The sequence below is a fragment of the Sus scrofa genome, chromosome 12 (genome assembly GCF_000003025.6).
Source record: "Sus scrofa isolate TJ Tabasco breed Duroc chromosome 12, Sscrofa11.1, whole genome shotgun sequence".
NCBI classification, from domain to species: Eukaryota; Metazoa; Chordata; class Mammalia; order Artiodactyla; family Suidae; genus Sus; species Sus scrofa.
Genome location: NC_010454.4, coordinates 47,221,033 through 47,241,017, shown reverse-complemented (window position 1 = coordinate 47,241,017; position 19,985 = coordinate 47,221,033). Strand labels below are relative to the sequence as shown.

The 19,985-nt window shown below is 47.6% G+C and overlaps 1 protein-coding gene across 3 annotated transcripts in view; it reads right to left on the bottom strand.

Moving 5' to 3' along the window:
• Positions 1-19,985, bottom strand: part of VPS53 (VPS53, GARP complex subunit) — a 149,421-nt gene that overhangs the window by 50,152 nt on the left and 79,284 nt on the right. For all 3 annotated transcript variants that reach the window (XM_003131813.4, XM_021067533.1, XM_021067534.1), the window contains 2 exons: positions 14,250-14,344; positions 3,331-3,573 (listed from right to left, as the gene is read on the bottom strand). In XM_003131813.4, the coding sequence (XP_003131861.1) occupies positions 3,331-3,573; positions 14,250-14,344 (338 nt within the window). The remainder of the gene's footprint in view (positions 1-3,330; positions 3,574-14,249; positions 14,345-19,985) is intronic.

The window sequence follows — 19,985 nt, the reverse complement described above, 5'->3', positions numbered from 1 at the left end:
TTATGGATACTGGTCAGATTCGCTTCTGCTGAACCACGACAGGAACTCCACACGAGGCGACCTCACTGTGAGCCAGTTACCAGTCGCATTAACCGTGATGGCTCTGGGGCCCACAGAGCAGGCTGCCCAGCAGCCTCTCTGCTTGGCTGGGAATTTCCTGATCTGTTCAGCTCACTCAGGATCATCTGCAGCACAAAGGCTGCCTCCCCAACTGTTTCTCACAGTTGAGAAAACTCTGCCTGGGAATTTGTCTTCGTGCTTGGGGGCAGTGGCGGCAGGGCGGGTGGTTTCCACAAGTGAATGTTAACACGTGGTTCCTGTCCAAAGAAAGGCCGGCTTTGCCTCAAGAAGCCAAAGAGCATCTCATCCCTTCCTACTGATCTAATCACATTCACAAAATAGACATGCAGGTTTTTTAAATGCAGTTATAAAATTTCAACTGTGAGATTCCATTTTTTAGGAACCAGAATTCAAGGCCACTTACCTTAAAAATTAAAGAAAAAAATTTCCCTAAAAACAAAACAACACAGAAAAACCTCTTAAACTTCCCAGTCTTCCTGGTAAACAAAGATTAGGGAGAAAAAAAATCTTAATATCTGGCACTTATAAGGGAGAGGACACTGGCACTCTCTTCCACTGTGGGTTAGGAGTGTTAAATTGCACAACCTTCTTGGACGTATATCTCAGGAGCTTAAAGCATGTTCAGATGACATGAGCCAGTAGTTCGAGGATGCTCTTTTGAGTGTTATTTAAAATACCAAAATAGAAGTTCCCGTTGCGGCACAGTGGTTAATGAATCCGACCAGGAACCATGAGGTTGCGGGTTCGATCCCTGGCCTCGCTCAGTGGGTTAAGGATCCGGCGTTGCTGTGAGCTGTGGTGTAGGTTGCAGACGCAGCTCGGATCCCACATTGCTGTGGCTCTGGTGTCGGCCACCAGCAGCAGCTCCGATTCGACCCCTAGCCTGGGAACCTTCATATGCTGCGGGAGTGGCCCTAGAAAAGGCAAAAAGACAAGAAAAAAAAAGAAAAAACCCAAAACAGGCAGTTTCTGCTGCGGGGCAATGGGACTGGCGCCATATCTACAGCACCAGGAGGAAGGTTTGATCCCCGGCCTGGTGCAGTGGGTTAAAGTATCCAGCGTTGCCAAGGCTGCAGCGTAGGTCACAACTGTGGCTTGGATCTGATTCTTGGCCCAGGAACTCCACATGCTGCAGGGCAGTCAAAAAAAAAAGAGTATTACAAAAACACATTCTAAAATTCCAAATAAAACTTCAGCAAGCCAAATTCTAAAAGAAATGCTAAATAAAACATTAAAAAAAAATACCCAAATAGTGAATCCAGTGTAAATGGTCAATTAAGAGAACGAACAATAAGTATCTCAGAAGTGGAGTTCCTGTCGTGGCTCAGCGCAAACAAATCCAACTAGGAAGCATGAGGTTATGGGTTCGATCCCTGGCCTCGCTCAGTGGGTTAAGAATCCGGTGTTGCCATGAGCTGTGGTGTAGGTCACAGACGCGGCTCAGATCTGGTGTTGCCGTGGCTCTGGTGTAGGCTGGTGGCTACAGCTCTGAATGGACCCCTAGCCAAGAAACCTCTATATGCTGAGAGGGTGGCGCAAAAAAGACAAAAAAAAAAGAATCTCAGAAGTTAGCTGAGGTTCGTCTGTACGTTGGGACATCTTGGGATCATAATGAATATTTTTATTTTATTGTGCTGACTGTTCTCTGCTCTTCTTTCTCTTCCTATCACTTTCTCTATCTCTTTGGAGACCAAGCTCTGCAGACTTATCACTCAGGCTCCCAGGCCCACTGCCTCCTGTTGGTTGGAGCCAACAGCAGATGCTGCAGGAAGTAGGAGAGGTTGGTAGGGGAGAGAGAAGTCTGAGGAATAACTAGCCCTCCTGCTCCCTCTGCTTCAGTGTGTGGTCCTGGCAGTGACCGTGGCCCCCTATGACTATAGGTTCTGGGGGGAAGCCCTTTGTCCACAGCCCCAGCTCTCCAGTGAGTTTTAAAGTAGTAACAATTACCCGCTAGTGTTGGGGAGATTCAGAATCCTGTTGGTTCCCTCCACCTGCACCTGCCCCCCCCCCCCATTTCTGTGAACAATGGTTTTAGTTACAAAATCCCAGCTGAGTACCATTTGCTTCCTGCTGTGACACTAAGACACAGGGGAAAAGGCTCACAGCACGATGTTAAATGAAAGCAGCAGGTACAAAGCTACAAGCAGTAGCGTCCCAATCCTGTTAAAACGAATAAACAAAAGCACACAATCACACACATTACAGAACTAAAGAAAGAACAAAAAAATGTGCACTGAAAAGTTAGACTTGTTTTCTCTGCGTGGTGATCTCTGTGCTTTTCTGTATTTTCTAAACTAGTATTATCTTGAAAATCAGGATGAAAGTTATGAACAATGTTTAACTAATGTTTATCATATTCAAAAAACTTCTCATTTGTGACACTTTCGTTACTTCAAGTCTCTTACAGAGTGTAGGGATTTTATTTTTCTTTCCTCTCCATCATGTAAAGTTCCTATATATGACACATTTTAGTGACAACGACAGAAACTAATTCCAGAACTGCTGAATTTAGCTAGGAGAAGGATTCCTAATCGTAAAAATTACTGAATTCTGAAGCATTACTTAGGTCATATTTTATTACAATAGAAACTACTTCTAAAACTCTATTCCAAAGATCCATTTATTTCAAGTAATAAGCAAAAGAACAGTATTTTAATGCCCCAGGATAATGCAGTGAAGTCACTCTAATCAGGAGCTGTGCTACACAAGCACCGCCCCCAGAATCCCACATCTTTAAACATTAGCCTCTATCCAGGACAGCAAGACACACACACCCTAGCAGAGACTGTGCAGACAGCGGGAAAAGCAGACGGAGGGAAAAGCAGATTCGTGCCTCTCCCCGGCGTGTCATCCCAGGGCACGCGGGCACTGGATGGGACCCCAATGAAACTGCCCTCGATGTTCAAAAGCCATTTCTCCCCTACCCCACCTTCCCCCCCCCGGGGGGGGAAGTACCTATTATCACTGACTCCCTGAAAACCAAATACATGTACAGTGGGACTGACTCCCTTGCATCCACTGCGGTGGGATGGGACGGGCTGGCAGCCGGCACAGGCATTTCCTGATCTGCCGTGTGGAATCCCATCCGAGAGGAAACAAGCCCAGGCCCTGGGGAGCTCCTAAGGGTATTTTCCTCCGATACTCTCAGCGGTTCAGTAAACAACCTCAGGGTGGATTTCTCTAAAGATTTCCATATTTAGGTATATTTAGAATCTTCCTGTACCACAGCCCAGGAAGAAGAGGACTCACTTGGGCAGGTTGCCAGAGAGGATTTTCCAGGCGTATTCTTGGAGGTACTTCTGGAAAATGGTGGTCAGGGCGATCATGGGCTCCCCGGTGCTGAGCTGCGAGCACTGCACCATGCACTTCTTGTAGTAGACGAAGAGGTCGGCGCAGCTGGGGAGCACGGCGCCCCCCTCATCCATGCTGGGCTTAGGGGGCCCCTGGGCCTTGAAATCGGCCACGAACCGATCTATCAGTTCACCAAGGTTTCTAGGAGGAAGAAAACATGAAGTGTCGGCTTACTGCGAGCAAGACACAGCAGATGCGCTTGCCTGCGGGAGGGAACCACCCTCCTGCTTTTACCTTTAACATCAGACCCATTTCAGAAGGTCGAAGACAGATACTGCACGACTCCACTTAGACGTGGAATCTAGACAAGAGTACAAATGAACCCATTTGCAAAATGGAACAGACCCCCAGGTATTGAAAACAAACTCACGGTTACCAAAGGGCAAGAATGGGGAGGCTAAAGTAAGAGTATGGGTTAAGAGAGGCACTCTACTGTCTATAAAAGAGAAAAGCACCAAGGATTTACTGTAGAGCACAGGAACGGTGTTCCATGTCTTGTAATAACCTGTAATGAAAAACAATCTGAAATATATATACATATGCATGTATATATGTAGGTGTGTATATTATATGCATGCGTGTGTATGTATGTATGTTTGTGTGTGTGTATATACACACCACTTTGCTGTATACCTGAAACCATCCCGATACTGTACATCAGCTATATCTCAATAGAAAAATAAAAAATTAAAAACATTAAGAAAGTTGGACCCATTTTTATCAATATCTTCATTAACTACCACTACCACTCCTACAATAACGGCAGCAATAAAATCTGGCATTTGTGCGCTCCTTTATACTTTTCTTTCTTTTTCTTTTCTTTTTTTTTTTTGTCTTTTGTCTTTTTAGGGCCGCACCCACGGCACATGGAGGTTCCCAGGCTAGGGGTCTCCTGGAGCTGTAGCCACCAGCCTACACCACAGCCACAGCAACACCAGATGCGAGCCGTGTCTTCGACCTACACCACAGCTCATGGCAACGCCGGATCCTTAACCCACTGAGCAAGGCCAGGGATCAGACCTGCAACCTCACGGTTCCTAGTCGGATTCGTTTCCAGTGTGCCATGATGGGAACTTCTGATTTATACTTTTCAAGGCATTTCATGACCACATGTGACTCCACGCCCCTGGGAGAAAGATCAGGGGTTATTGGACCCTCTAAGAGATGAAAAAATTAAGGCCTAGAAAGTTTGTCACACAATTTAGTGTCACACACCATCTCCCCTTCCCACAAATGAAAACCCTAATTAATGACAGGGATCATTTTCTGAACACTTACAGTGTAGCAGGCACTGTGCCGGCTCTTTACAAGCATCTTTTCATTGAACTTCACTGAATCTTCATAATAACCTTACAAAGTAGGTACTGACACCACCCTCCTTTTCCAAAATCGACGTGCAGAAAAGCTAATCGACGTGCAGAAAATCATTTAGCCGGGGAGTGGGAGAGCCAGGATTAAAAACGAAGCAGCCTGGCTCCCGACCTCATGCTTTTAACCACTCTCCTCTACTACCTCCTCAAACACAGAAAGGCTATGGTATCAGCAAACATTTAACTACCACTAACCCAAATGTACCCAGCAGACAGATACCTAAACAAAGAGAAACTGTAAAGGAATATTCTAATGCTTTCTTTTTCCTCTAATGCAGCTTCTTCTTACAACTTCCAGAATCAAAGGTGTAAGAAATCTTGGGAGGAGAGAGGTCCAAGCAGCTCCAGGCTTGCCCGAGGTCACGGTGGGGATGATGTTTGCAATTTTCTCCCATTTCCCATTCAAACATCGCCGAATCTGCCTCCTCACACTAAGTCATCACTAGTTACAATCCGGCAGGGCTGTATTAATTGGTCCCTGCAGAGTTGTGCTGTATGAAAAATGGGGGGGGGGTATCCCCACCCCTCTTGATATTGTGCATCTTTTCAGCTTGCTGTCTAAGGCTGTCAGAATCCAGCTGTGCTTTTAAAACGTATTTATATAACAGCCAGGAAGAAACAGACAAGAACCACGCAGAGTATCAATTAGCAGGAATAAGGAAAACTGACGTTTTACTCAAGAGCTTTTGTTACTAAAAAGTTTTAGACATTCAGCTCTAGCCATTCTGGCCTCAAAAAACTTCAGGCCTAGGCCATAGGCCAGTTCATTGTGATGGTGCTGCCATCAGCAAGCAGAGAAGCAACCTGGTAGCTGACCTCGGAAAGTTTCAGAGGGTAACTCACACCCTCTTCTTGCCTCCCCTTCCTTTAATCTCCCACTTCTCCGCAGTCCCCCAAGCCCAGCCCCAGGCAGACCCCACAGCTGCCCCTCGGCTCCATCTCCGTCTGTGCGTCTCCCAGCCCCCCTGCCGCCACCCCCCACCTCTCCACTCTCGCTTCCGGCTCAGCTCCCCCTCACGCCCATCCTCTACCTCACCTTCAACTTCTGTCCTCCTACCACACTCGTGCTCGTTTGTCTGAACACCTTCCTATGCAGTGTAAGGACGTCAAAGGGTCAGGAAACGTGCTGACCGTCTCCCATCCTGGGCCCGCGGCAGGCAGTGCTCCTCACTGGCAGCTGTCCTTTTCGCGGATCTGGCTAATTTCAGAAGCCTTTCTGAGACAACACTGTAGCCAATCACGTCCTAGAAGCTGGAGTGGGTACGAATGGTGAAGGCTGTTGCTCTATAGTGGTAGACTCTTGCCTGTGTCATGTGTGTTATTCTAAGAGTCTGAGAGTACGGATAAATAATGTCTGTGCTATTTTTGCCCCCCCTTGGCCCCCCTTCATGCTTCTGTATGAAGCTAGTCTCTCAATTATGTTGGTATCTAATACATACTTAGTGGATCAACAATCACATTTTGTTCCTAAGGGCTGAAAAGGAAGGTGGGAGAGGGTGGGGCTGGTGCACTGGGGAGGGGGAGGGGAGAGGGCATAACAGAAGGTGGAGTCTTCCTATGACAGATTCTAATCTCTGGATTTAGAGGACCAACCAAAACAGGAGCCAGAGCTCTGAAGCATTTTTTCTTTACCCATTCATCTAATTCCCCTAGACGCTCAAGTCAGGATACTTCCTCACCTGTCTGCGATTTCCGAGCCAACGTGATGAGTAAGGCTGTAAGTTATGATCACAGAACACAGAGAAAATGTCTACTTTAAAAAAAAAAACCTCTAAAGCTCTTTCAGATTTTGCAAAATGTCTACTGGGTGACTTTCGACATTGTTCTTTGGTGTGGATGAGAAATAAAGCAATCAGCGTAACCCAGCCCACCCTTCCAGCGTCCTCTCTTCAGCAGCAGGCTTCTATGCCATACGAGACTTTAGAAAATTAGTAGTCAAATGGTTTCAATGGATAGAAGAGGAGAGTTACTCAGATGGGAATGGGCGAAGTTCGTGAGTTTGCAGAGAGGCTCCAATCCAATCCCGTCTGAATGGAGCACTCAGTATGTGCAAGGCTCTGTGGGCTCTAAGTATAAGACGACAATGAAGTCCACCGAAAAAGCTATTGTTTCTTCTAGGCGCCAAATACCATCCTGAGTTTTGGCAAGATCTCACAGGACGGACCACAGGAGACGGGGACGTGGGGCAGGCTGGTCTGCTGAACGGAAGGGCTCCTGTAATTAGGGGGGCTGGGACCTTCAGGCTTGTGAGCTTTACAGCTCAAGGTGGGAATAAAACGCTAAGGTGGCCATACAGACAATATGAATAATTTGTTTGTGGCAAGGGCGGTAACAGAGGAGATTAGAGAGAAAATTTCACAGCAGATGCAGGTAGAGTCAGAAGTGAGTACAGAAGACAGTGTGAGGGCGAGAGGGTGGGAGACGCGAGGGGCTGGCCGAGGGAGAGGACACAGGCCTGCAAGTGCTGGATACACCCCTCTGCATTCCCACGGCAAACCATTCATACTTTTATCCCGCCACGCTGTGCTTCACCATTTTTTTCTGGTCAGTCTCTTGCACTAGGGCTATAAACCAGGCACAGTACTGGGTAAATACAATCGCACTTAATCCTCACACCAGCCCTGAGTAGAGGCATCAGGATCCCATTTGATAAATGAAGAAACTGAAGCTGAGAAAAATAGTATGACTTGCCTCAGATCACAGAATTTATCGGAGCTGGAATTTGACCTGGGGACTGTCTGACTCCAAAGCCAGGCTCTAAGCTTTGATCTCAGAATCTACACGGCCACACAGCCACACAGATGCATTGATCATCGCTGGGATTCACTTTCTCTCCAGCTTAAAGAGACATGTCAGAGATGCGGATGTGTCTCTACCCTCGTCCCTGCAGAAACATTTGGGGGCCCTTGGGAAATACTGCTGGGAGTTCCACAGACAGAGAGAAAGACCCAGGAATAAAGACTCCTGCAGAGCACAGGCAGCAGAGGGAAAGATTAAAACACAAAGAGAAGAAAAACCACACTGCAGACCAAGCTGATGTCTGGACGACCCAGGCTGTTTCTTCTGGCGGGCCTGCGGCTGGCATTCATGGAAATGGTATTCTAATCGGAAAGGAAAGCAGTGATGGCTCTGGGAGAGGAAGACGGTGGTCAGAAAAAGTGGGCAAGGAGGTGAGCATGGGCCAAGTGGCTTAAGATCCCCAGGAAGCTAGAGGGCTCGTTAATCCAAGGGCACCCAAACTACTGTGCACGCTTCCCTCCGTGCAGCCGGTGGGGCTGGGGAGCCAAGCTCTGGCTTGAGCGCCACTGGGAGATGCGTTCCACTCAGGTAAACAGGGCAAATGAGACAGCGCATGGAGGAGGCTGGGAACCAAGTTTCTCACCGCTGCAGAAGGTAGTTCAGATATGGGAATGGGGAGGCTCAAATAAACCCTGTGGGGTTAGGTCAGAACTCGAGGTACTGACGTAAACTCACAGGTTTTTAATATACAAATAGGTATAAAAGTAGATACGTATACATACGTGTACATGTATTTCTTAGTTCCCTTAGCTCAGAGGACCAAGAAGCACGACACCCAAGCAGTAAAAAACATACCTGATGCCCAGAACTTAGTTTCTAAATATCATTTCTCACCAAAGGAACAAGGGATCCTGGAAAAGTGAATGACTCCAGGGCTGGGGCAGGAAAGTACAAGATGAGCCTGGTATATTTTGTTGTGCCAGAAAGAAAGTCCTCTAAAAATGCCAGGGGCATACAAAAAGAATGGAAAACTGGCTGGAAGGGGCCAGATCAGGGACCATTTGAGCATTAAAACAAACAATGATGGACCTTGGAAGAGAAAAAGGACATTAGTGGAACAGTGGCAAAATCCGAGTAAGGTCTAGAGTTGAGTGAATGGTACTGTACCAACGTTAACTAGATGACGTTGAGACCCGTCCTATGCTTATGTGAGAGGTGACCTCGAGGGGACCCTGGGCCAGGGAATATGGGAAATCTACACTATTTCTGAAAAATTTCTGTAGGTCTAAATTTATTCCAATGTAGAGTTTAAAAAAAAAAAGGACACTAAAGTCTATAACCCACTGAATAAAACAGGAATCCCCCAGTTCATGCTGATGGAGATAAATCGGGAGGAGAAAGCTGTTCCTTAGAATAAACGTAGAAGAAATGTTGGAATGAGAAAAATAATTATTTGGCAACTATCTTAGTAATAATGATTGAGACAAATGTCATCAGTGGATGGTGAAATAAATACGTGAAAGATGAGAAAAAAGGTTATTTACACAGTTTCAAAGTTAAATAATGAACACCTACTCATTACTTGTTAGTAAGTAGAGAAACCTGGCCGATCCAATCTCAGCCCAGTAGTAACAAGTTGTGGGACACAGGGACCCTGTGTGTGTCTCCTGATACGAGAGGAACAGAGCACCACTTCAGATGAAGCATTCAGCATGAGCCAACATGTCAGGCCCAGACAGAGGGACCTTCCCCAAAGTAACTGGCCTGCACTCCTCAAACAATTTCAACGTCATGAAAGAGAAAGAAATACGTTATTTCGGGAGTTTCCGTCGTGGTGCAGTGGAAATGAATCCAACTAGGAACCATGAGGTTGTGGGTTTGATCCCTGGCCTTGCTCAGTGGGTTAAGGATCCAGCATTGACGTGAGCTGTGGTGTAGGTTGCACACAGGGCTCGGATCTGGTATTGTTGTTGCTGTGGCTGTGGTGCAGGTCAGCAGCTGTAGCTCCGAGTTGACCCCTAGCCTGGGAACCTCCATATGCTGCGGGTGAGGAGGAGGAGGAGAAGACGAAGATGATGAAGACGACGACGACGAAGAAAGAAATATGTTACTTCTCTTGGTTGAACCAGAGAGACATAACAAATAAATGTAATCTGTGATCCTATAATTGATTTGGGATCTAGAGAAAACAGGATCAGGACAACTGGGGAAAGAGAATGGGGTCTGTGGATTTCATGGAAGTGCTGCATCACTGCCAGCTTCCTGAACCTGATGGCTGTATTCTGGCTGTGCAGGTTGTGCCCTTATTTATAGGAAACAGACACTGAAACGTTATTAAGGAGAAGTGGGGTGTCTTGTCTGCAATCTGAGAATTCGAATCTCTCAGGAAAAAATATGTATGTGCAGAAATACACAAGTGTGTGTGAGTGTGTGTGAGTGTGAGTGTGTGTGTGTGTGTGTGTGGTGGGAGATACAGCTGGTAACAGGAATCTGGGTGAAGGATATGCAGGAGCTTGCTGTACAATTTTTGTAACTCTTCTGAAAGTTTGAAATTAACTAAAGATAAACAATAAGCAACATGAGTCTACAGAGAGACTCTAGGCTTGAAGCAGCTAGAAGGGTGGAGGGCCCTGTTTCCACAAAAGCTACTTATTATAGGGACTCAGGAGAAGAGGCAGAAAAGGAGTCACTAAGTTCTCAGACTGAGAAAGCCACTGAATGGAGTGAAGACAGTGCCTATGGAGAGAACTCCCTTCTGCAAGAGTCAGCCAAGGCACACGGCCACATCCCCAGAGGAGAGCAGACCCCACCGCTTCCTCCTTGGGCTGAACACGGAGAAAACGGCACAAAGCACAGGAGGGCGGCTGGGCCCCACCGGCGAGAGGGTGGCTTCAGGACACCCCTGTCCTCCTGCAGCTGCTGGGCTGGGGGCTGGGGCAGGGGGGAGGCAGGGCCAGATGAGAGGGAGGACCCCAGGCCAGGCTGACACAGAGCTGGCAGCACCCATCAGGCCCCCAACTGGCTGAGAGTCCAGAACAAGATCCCAGGAAGGGCAGGGCCGGGCAGGCACGGTTTCCCAGCACTCTTGACTTGTGCCAAGTGCCAACGTGTCATCTCATTTCAGCCTCATCGCTAATCCCGTGAGGGGGGCACCATTCACTGGGCTGCAGAGGGGACAGAGCCAACTCGGAAGGTTAAGCAGCGAGCTCGAGGGCACCGGCCAGGGAGGGCAGAGCTCGGACTCCAGTCCAGGTCTGCCTGGCACCCGGGCCCTTGCTCTCTCCACTGCCCCTGCTGGGTCCCGGGCAGCCGGGAGGAGCTGGTGGAAGGTCTAAGATCCCCCCCCCACCACGGCAGCTTTCTGAATCAGAGCTACAACAAGAGCGGTAATTTGCACAACACCAGTCCCCACCAGCGCTCCTCCCCAGGGCTAGGATTCCCCGACGCGAGGGAGGAAGGGCTTCTGCACTCAAAACAGCCTGTGGGTTTATGTGGGGGTTTTCTGGCAAAAGGGTGTGTGGCTCTCACCGGGTTCTCAGACGGATCTATGACTCAAAAAGGGTGAATAACCCACTGCTTTAGGCATTATTCCGTCGGATGCTCTCCTTTACCAGATGAGGAAATTGGATTTCTTCAACTATTTTCTACTTCAGGCTTGTGCTGCTTATTCTGGAGCGACAACAGCACAACCTACGCAGTTCTCCCGCGAGAAGCTTCCGCTCCTTCCCCAGCGCTGTGGAAACATCCCGGTGAGGCCAGACGGCAGCAGGAGGGGCCGGCACTTCATTTTTCACGGAGAAACGGAGAGTCCCTAAGGCAGGCAGGGCTGGCTCTTTGCCCAAGGTATCATGAACAACGAGCCTGCTTTATGTGAACCAAGGCCATGTGAAAAGAGCAGATCCCAGAATTATACCAGATAATTCAGAAAAATGACTTTTCAGACTGGACAGGTTTGGGGAAAGCACATGGTTATTGCAGACATGCAACTATAAACCCTGGACCCAAGACTTCTAAGCCTTTTTAAAAAAGAATTTGGACTGATAAGAAGGGGCTTTGTCCAAAAATGGTCATACAGGAGGGTTGCTCAAGACCTGTTCATCTCATTGGCAGGTAACTCCTCCTTTTTCTTGCCTGGTGGGGTGTCTCATTAACATCCTGACAGGAAACTTTTCTGTTTTTGATTTTGTCTGTAGGGCTGGTACATGGGGGTTCCCAGGCTAGGGGCTGAATCGGAGCTGCAGCTGCTGGCCTGCATCACAGCCACAGCAATGCCAGATCCGAGCCGCGTCTGTGACCTACACCACAGCCCATGGCAACGCTGGATCCCGACCCACTCAGCGAAGCCAGGGACCAAACCTGCATCCTCACGGATACTAGTTGGATTCATTTCCGTTGTACCACAACAGGAACTCCAGAAAACTTTTGAATGCAGGAGACAAGTTGCTTTCAAATGACTAAATGGCAATAGCAGCTACTGCCCCTCTGTGTGTCTGCAGGCGTGAGCCCAGTGAGCAGAGAGCAGGAGGAAAACTGAGGCTTTACAAGGCAATAAATGCCAAGGCCACTTTTGGGGGAGCGGGTTGTGGTGGTGAGGAGGTTGTTTTGTTAACATAGAAGCTCTTTTACAAAGGTAATTTTCTGGGGTTTTAGCAGGAAGCATTTTGTAATCAGGGAAGAAGAGAGGAGATGCAATCTATAAAATCAAACAGGTGAATGACAATAATGCCTTGCATAATGTACAAATACCTACTTGAAATGTTCTCTTCATCTTATGGTTTACATCTGAAACATACTTGGAAGCAAGAATTTGCTAAAATCAAAGAAGCATTTTATTTATTTATTTTTTTGGTCTTTTTGTCATTTCTAGGGCCGTTCCCACAGCATATGGAGGTTCCCAGGCTAGGGGTCTAATCGGAGCTGTAGCCGCCAGCCTACACCAGAGCCACAGCAGCTCGGGATCTGAGCCGTGTCTGCAACCTACACCACAGCTCATGGCAATGGCGGATCCTTAACCCACTGAGCAAGGCCAGGGATCGAACCTGCAACCTCATGCTTCCTAGTCGTATTTGTTAACCACTGAGCCACGACGAGAACTCTGAAAAAAGCATTTTTTTAAAAATTAAAAAAAAAATCAGAACTGGACATCGGCACCTAAGTGCTTTCCCAGAGAACTCTCAGGAACTTTCTCACAGTGGCCCAGGGTGTGAGCCACTGTCTGGGCCTCCTAAGCGTGTTCTTTCAGCTTCAAGGCCTCCTCTCAGGGCCCGGACCAGCCTGTCTCCAGTCAGTGTGGCCTGTTCCAGGAATCCGGCCTTTCCCAAATCTGCCTTCCAGCGTGGAAGGCGCCCCCCCCACCCCTGCCCCGCCACGGTTGCTCTGGCTGGAGACAGAGATTTGGGGGTGAGGAGGGGGATCCCCACCTTTTGTGTGAACAGTGGCCACTGGAACAGGAACCTACTCTCTGGCTGTGAGGAAACTTGGCTGCAGTGGGCTGCCGTGGAAACATTTTCTGGAGCCTCCTTATTTGTAAAAATGCACGTATTTTACGACAATCATCCGTAAAAGAAAGTAAGGACCCATCAGTCCAAATTGACAAAAACAAACAAGTGGGGGAGAAAAGGCAGCACTTCCTTAGAGAAGAACTCCAGTGAGTAAATGCAGAAAAAATGGCAGAAACAGACCATCGGCATTTGGCCAACACAGCAGCAGTAACTGTTTGCGGCGGGATCGTCAAGGGACGCGAGACAGAGTGCGGGCAGAGTGAGATGAGGCGTGGGATGGTTACACAGTCTCGAGGGAGCCCCCCGCCAGGCCACTGACTAATTACTGACAAAGCGAAGAGAGTGGCTTCATGGGGAGAAGCTGGCGCCTCAGCAAGTGAGCAAGGTGGACTCAGCAGCAATGAGACAGACCCGCCTCTTGGGAGGTGCCTCCTGACATCATGTACTGGGCACTGGGAAGGCCACAGTGTCGCCGCTGTGGTGTTCTTGCCCCAAATGTGTAATCTGGATTTAATCAAGAGGAAACATTGCAAACACATTGCGGGCTTAGGTCAAACACTCTTTTTTTAAAAGTGTCAGGGTTACGAAAGACAAAGAAAAGCCTGAGGAGTCATTCGCGCTTACAGGAGACTAAAGAGACCTGACAACTAAATGCATGATGGGATCTGGACCAGAGAAAGGACATTTGTGGGAGAACGTTATCTTCCTGATTCTGACAACCACAGTGATGCAAACTGTGACTGTTCTTTGGGCTAAGGGTCTAGGAAAACTTTTTTTAAATAACTTTCTGGTAAATTTAAATGATTTGAAAATGCAAAGTCAAACAAATTACACTTGCGAACATACACATTAGCGGATGAGGCTGGCTCTGTGCACCGGCCAGCGGCCTGCCCCTGAGAGGCCGGGTGTGCTGCCGGACAGAGAGAGAGGAGGCTCAGCGCCCACTTGGGAAGCAGGTGCTGAGATCTTTTTGGGATCTTGTAAGAGTCAAACTCAGGCTTCGGACATTTATAGACACAATACATGATAACATTCAAAAGACAGGAGAATATCCTAACAGGTTTCCAGGGAGGGTCAAGGGTGTGCCAAGTCCTCCTTCAACCTCTAGAAGGAGCTGTGCCCGCTCTAGAAGGGCCCCTGGGAGACCCCCACCCTGACCAGAGCATCGAGAAATGCAGGAGAAAGAAGCAAAATGTTCAGCACTCACTTGTCCTGGGACTCAATATACACGTAGAGATGAGGCTCAAAACACTTGGAAACAATGCCGTGAAATGGATTGTCTGGGGCTTTAGGCTTCTTTGGCTGTAAAGGGAAAAGAAAAAAAAAAAGAAAAGAAGAAAAGGAAAAAGAAACCCTATACTTGAGCCATCTTTGCACATTTCCAAGCAGTCTCAAAGAAAACATCCCCTCAAAGTTGGCTCCTAACTTAGACATAAGCACTCAGTGCCGGTGGACTGAGACCACGTCCTGTGTCGTGACTCGCGCCAGTTTGTGAACAATATGCCAGCTCTGCTGGGATCATTTTCATGTTCTGTGCCGTGAAAGAGTTACTGCTACTTTGATAACATATGTGCTTTCAATTTGGGGGCGCCTCATCTTTGACTGATGTTTTAAAAAGGTAAATCCTAGCTAATAACAGCGCCTCATAGCTGGGCGGTGCTTTGGAATGGACAGCGCTGGCTCACACTGTTCCACTTTGACGGCCTCCGTTTACTGCCTGTGACCACGGGCCAAGCGCTTTGATACAAAATACCATCGCATCGATCGATTCCTCACAACTCTGGATACAGGAATTGTTACTACTGTTTTACACCAAAGAAAGGGAGGCTCGGAGGGTTCTAAGAGCCCGGCCCAAGGTACCTGGTGACCCTTCTCATCTCCTAAACTAGAACTCTTTCTAGGAGAGCACTGCTTTCCCCCAGTGCTTCCTAAGCCTGCTGAATTTCAAGTATAAGGTGGGGACAAACTCAGGGTTTCTAGCTCGTGCGTCTTTTTAGAGCTGCACCCGCGGCATATGGAAGTTCCCAGGCTAGGGGTGTAATTGGAGCTCTAGCTGCCAGCCTATGCCACGGCCACTGCAATATGGGATCCGAGCTGTGTCTGCGACCTACACCACAGCTCACAGCAATGCCGGATCCTTAACCCACTGAGCCCACTGAGCGAGGCCAGGGATCGAACCTGCATCCTCGTGGACACTACTCGGGTTTGTTAACCACTGAGCCACGACGGGAACTCCCAGTTGCGAGCTTTTTATTTTGCTACTTTTTACTCTCACCGTTAAGTTCCTAAAGGAAAGATACTTTATACCCAAACATTTTATAAGAGAAAAATAGCTGTATAAAGGCAGTACTTCCCAAGACAAGATAGTTAGTAGGTGACCTTATTACACCAGATAGAAGGATAGATAGATAGACAGACAGACAGACAGGCTGGCTGTTTTGTCTTTGTGGGTTTTTTTTTTTTTTTTTGCCTCGGACCAGAGAAAACCTGGCCTAGCACTGGTCCCCAAACAATACTGGGAAACCACTGATAAAAAGGACATCTGGGCAGGCAAGCATTTAAAAACTGTATTTGCTACTTCATTCCCTTTCAAAACTCTAAAAAATAAACCAGGATCTTCCTGCATATGTTTCTATTCCTAAAAACGACAACAACAAACAAATGCTATTTCCTTTTGTTAGTATTTGAAAACAGAGGGCCCTGAGCCCTTGCTGGGGTTGATAAGAGAGCACAACTGACACTGACAGCACACTTGCTGAGCTGAATGGCTCATATCTTTTAATAAACAGGAAAAGCTAAGCCCCTAATGACAGAAGGAAATCATGACTACCTCCTTCTGGTAATTAAAAAATAAATCAAACACTGTAATGGTTAAAAGCACCTGTAAATTCTGGCTAACGATCACCCAAAATTAATGTCAACTGTAGGCACAGCCCATTCTATTTCATATCTAGCTCTTCCCTTTTTACCAGGAGTTCCATGTGTTTGATTTTTTTTTTTGCAGGGTCTGACGAACCTCTGATTCTTCCTAAGAATAGCTACATTCTGGGCTATGTTCTCTTATTGCCCAGAAGCCACTGCCAAAACCAAGCCTTAGGCTGAGACCGTAAGAGACTCCCAAGACCCGGTTCATTGAGTTTCAATTCAGTGGAACCAAAGTTCCACTTCATTTCATAGACGCCTTAGCAGTTTTTCCACGTTTCCATTTGTTTAAAATGAGGCATCTGGGATGGAGCAGGATGACTGAGAAGGTGTGCTGCTTCTCTCTGTGTTCTGCATCTTCCAAGTCAGTTACCTATTTTTTATTACTTTATTCTTATCAAATAAGGTGATTTGCTGAATGAATAAACAAATGTGCTTTAATTTGTCTAGCTTGTATAGAATTAGACTCTCTGATTTGAGAACTGGAAAATATGGTCCTTATACCTAGACATCTTTTCATGAATCAAAAGAGAATCTTCGTAAATACTGTAATTATTTCCTTTACATTTTTTCCCTTGACAGAACTGTGCACACGCTCGGAGGACAGCTTCTGGAAATTACAAATGGGGGTTTATATAACAGAGAATGTTGTCATGTTTTACATCGACATGTTTATTTTCTATTTGGCTTCATTAACTTACAAATTTATGTGTACTTTTCCAACTAACGACAGTGTTCTCGGATCATATGATGAAATTTAAATAAAGTCTGTAAATGAGACAATAGAGTTAATGTTAAGTTTTCTGATTTTGATCTGTGGTAATTTAAGTGACTATCTTAAGTGAATGGATCTCCTAAAAAGGAAATACATGCTGCAATACTCAAGAGGGAAAGGGTGTGATACCTAGAAACTTAACTTGTTCTCAAAGAGAGAGACCGGGAGGGAGAGGCAAAGGGAGGGCGAGGGGTGGGGAGGAGGCGATGAAGAAGATCTAGCAAAACAGTAACAGGTGAAAGACGATGGAGAGAGTTCGTAAGATTCCTAAATCTTTCTAAGCTTGATATTATTTTCAAAAAAAGAAAAGAGTAAAAAATCACAATAAAAAAATGAGGGAGGTGGGTGCCAATGGCCTGGCAGATAATCCTAGACACAGCGGGGGAGCCTTTCCGGACCTGGCCTGCCTGTGACCCTCGGGTGGCCCGGAGGCCCACACTGTGAGGGACAGCAGGACAGCCCCGCCTGCGTACAGCGGGGTTAGAAGCAACGTTCTGGTTTGGAGAATGTTCTCCGGCTAGGGCAGCAGCCACCGCTGGGGAGGCTGAGGGATGGGCACAGAGGACCTCTCCGCAACTTCCTGTGGGTCTACAATTATTTCAAAACATTTTTTAAGCAGTTCCCTCAGGTTCGATCCCTGGCCTCGCTCGGTGGGTTAAGGGTCTGGCGTTGCCGTGCGCTGCGGTGTAGGTCGCAGACAGGGCTCGGATCCTGCGTTGCTGTGGCTGTGGCGTAGGCCGGTGGCTACAGCTCCGATTCGACCCCTAGCTCAGGAGCCTCCATACACTGAGGGTGTGGCCCTAAAAGACCAAAAACAAAAGTTTTTAAAAAGTGGTTCAGGAGAGTCAAGACTCTGGAAAGAAGTTGGGGGAATATTTTAACCTATTTATTTTGCTTATATTTTCCTATTTTCCTTTTTATGCATGCACAAAAGTGATACATGATAAAAATCTGTGGGTAAACCTGAAGAGCTCCTTCAATATACAATATAGAGTCTCATAATTAAAATGGTTACATGATATTCCAACAAACTCATCCTGATCAGTCTCTCAAGGGCCCTCTGCAGATGAGGTCCCACAGAAGCTTCTGGATCTGACACTCAGAGAGCTGCATAAGCAGTGCAGGTGGGAGTTCCTGTTGTGGCTCAGCAGTAATGAACCCGAATTAGTATCCATGAGGTGGGGGTTCAATCCCTGGCCTCCCTCAGTGGGTTAAGGATCCGGTGTTGACAAGAGCTGAGGTGTAGGTTACAGATAAGACTCAGATCCCGTGTTGCTGTGGCTGTGGCATAGGTTGGCAGCTGTAGCTCTGACTGGACCCCTAGCCGGGGAACCTCCATATGCCATGGGTGTGACCCTAAAAAGATAGAAAGACAAAAAACAAACAAACCAGTGCAGGTGTCTCCACCCTCCCTGCAGGTAACTCCATTCTGCCAGCCTCTGCCCACTACCAGAGTTCCTGGCAGTGAGGTAGGACCTGTCACCACAGCTCTCTGTCCTCTGGTGGCATTTTTACTGAGTTGGAAGCAAGAGGGGAATGGTGGGAGGGGCTGCCTGAAATTTCCTTTTTCCTTTTTTTCCACAGGGCTGCCTCCTGCCTGTGGCTGCTTCCTAGATGTGCTCATATTTAGATAATAGGGGCTGGAATTTCAGCTCAAACTGGTGTCTCCCCTTGCACCGTCCAGCTCCCCAGACGGCTGCCTCTCAGCTTAAAGAATATACTAAGTCATTTAGCAGTGGCACTCAGGCTGCATTTTGGAGTGTGTGAATTGTGTCCAAAAGCTGCAGATGTTTAAGCTATTTCCTCCTGGAGTTTGATGGAATAATAAAAGGTTACTGTTGTCAGAGTAAGGAGGTCTACAGCTGGTCCCACTTCCTTTTATTACCATCCAATGTAAACAGATTAACTCTAACTGCTCGGATCACCAGACGGGTACATTTTAAAGCCAGAAACTCATTTCTTCTCCCCTTCATTTATACTCTGAGACCCCTCAGACCCCTTTCAGATGCCCTTTTTGATTCACTGGGAATATGTCAGCAACAGATCAAACGAAATATCTCTTTTCATGTTTGCTCTCCCTCCTCAATAGCCCAACTGCAGTGGTGGGCAGGGAGGGACCCACCCTTCAAGGGCCACGTCTGCCAACTGCAGTGATGCTACGGGCTGGGTAACCCACTGGGCCTTCCCCCACCAGCATCCCGGGGCCTTCCTCCCCACGGCCCGCCTGCTCCTGATCCTCCTGTGCACCCGACTGCAGAAGCCGGCAGCTGGCTGGGGAGAGGGGTCCTGGAGCTAATCCACCTCAAGCAGGATGGGCACTGGGATGTTGGGGATGGCACGTGAGGAGGCATGAGTCACTGGCGTGTACGTTTTATTACCAGCACGTTAGAGCCCCGTGAAACTGCGGGGATCATCCAGTCCACTGGTTTTTAGTATTCTCATGTTGAACGCACCTAGAAACCCCAAAGCATTTTTACCTGGAAGTCCACGAAAAGTGTGACTCAAAAGAGAACTGTTCTATTTGGGGGGTATTAGGGCCCTGGTCTCCTCCCAGCTCCCCACGGTGACATCTGACGGGCCACCAAGGAATACAGTTGGAAAACCACTGGCTCTCTCTGAAGGTGAAGAAACTAGGAAAAGTCGAGTGAGAGAAAAAACCTTCCTGGAGTTCCCGCCGTGGCACAGCGTAAACGAATCTGACTAAGATCCATGAGGATGCAGGTTCGATCCCTGGCCTCACTCAGTGGGTTAAGGAACTGACGTTGCCATGAGCTGCAGTGTAGGTCACAGATGCGGTTCGGATCCTCAATTGCTGTGGCTGTGGTGTACGCTGGCAGCTACAGCTCTGATTGGACCCCTAGCCTGGGAACTTCCATATGCCACAGGTGTGACCCTAAACAAAAACAAAAAAAAACAGAAAAAAAAAAACCCCACCAAACTTCCTAAGGTCACACAGCAGGTACGAGCGAACTAGCGCCTGGCATCTTCCCCATCATGTGACTCTACTTTATCCCACGTCCTATGTTCTGCGTTCTTAGAATGAGCAGGACTTCATCCTTAAGACAATAAGCTCAAGCTTCCAGGATGAGCAAAAAGTTCCACAAGAAAGAAAAATCATATTTTACCTGGCAAAACCGACCATGGAGCTCATGGGGGCCTCTATGGTAATCCAGTTTGACAACAGCGGAGAGGACCAGCGAAAGGGATCACTTTTAGGGCAGCACTGAGAGCATCTGAGGATGCAGC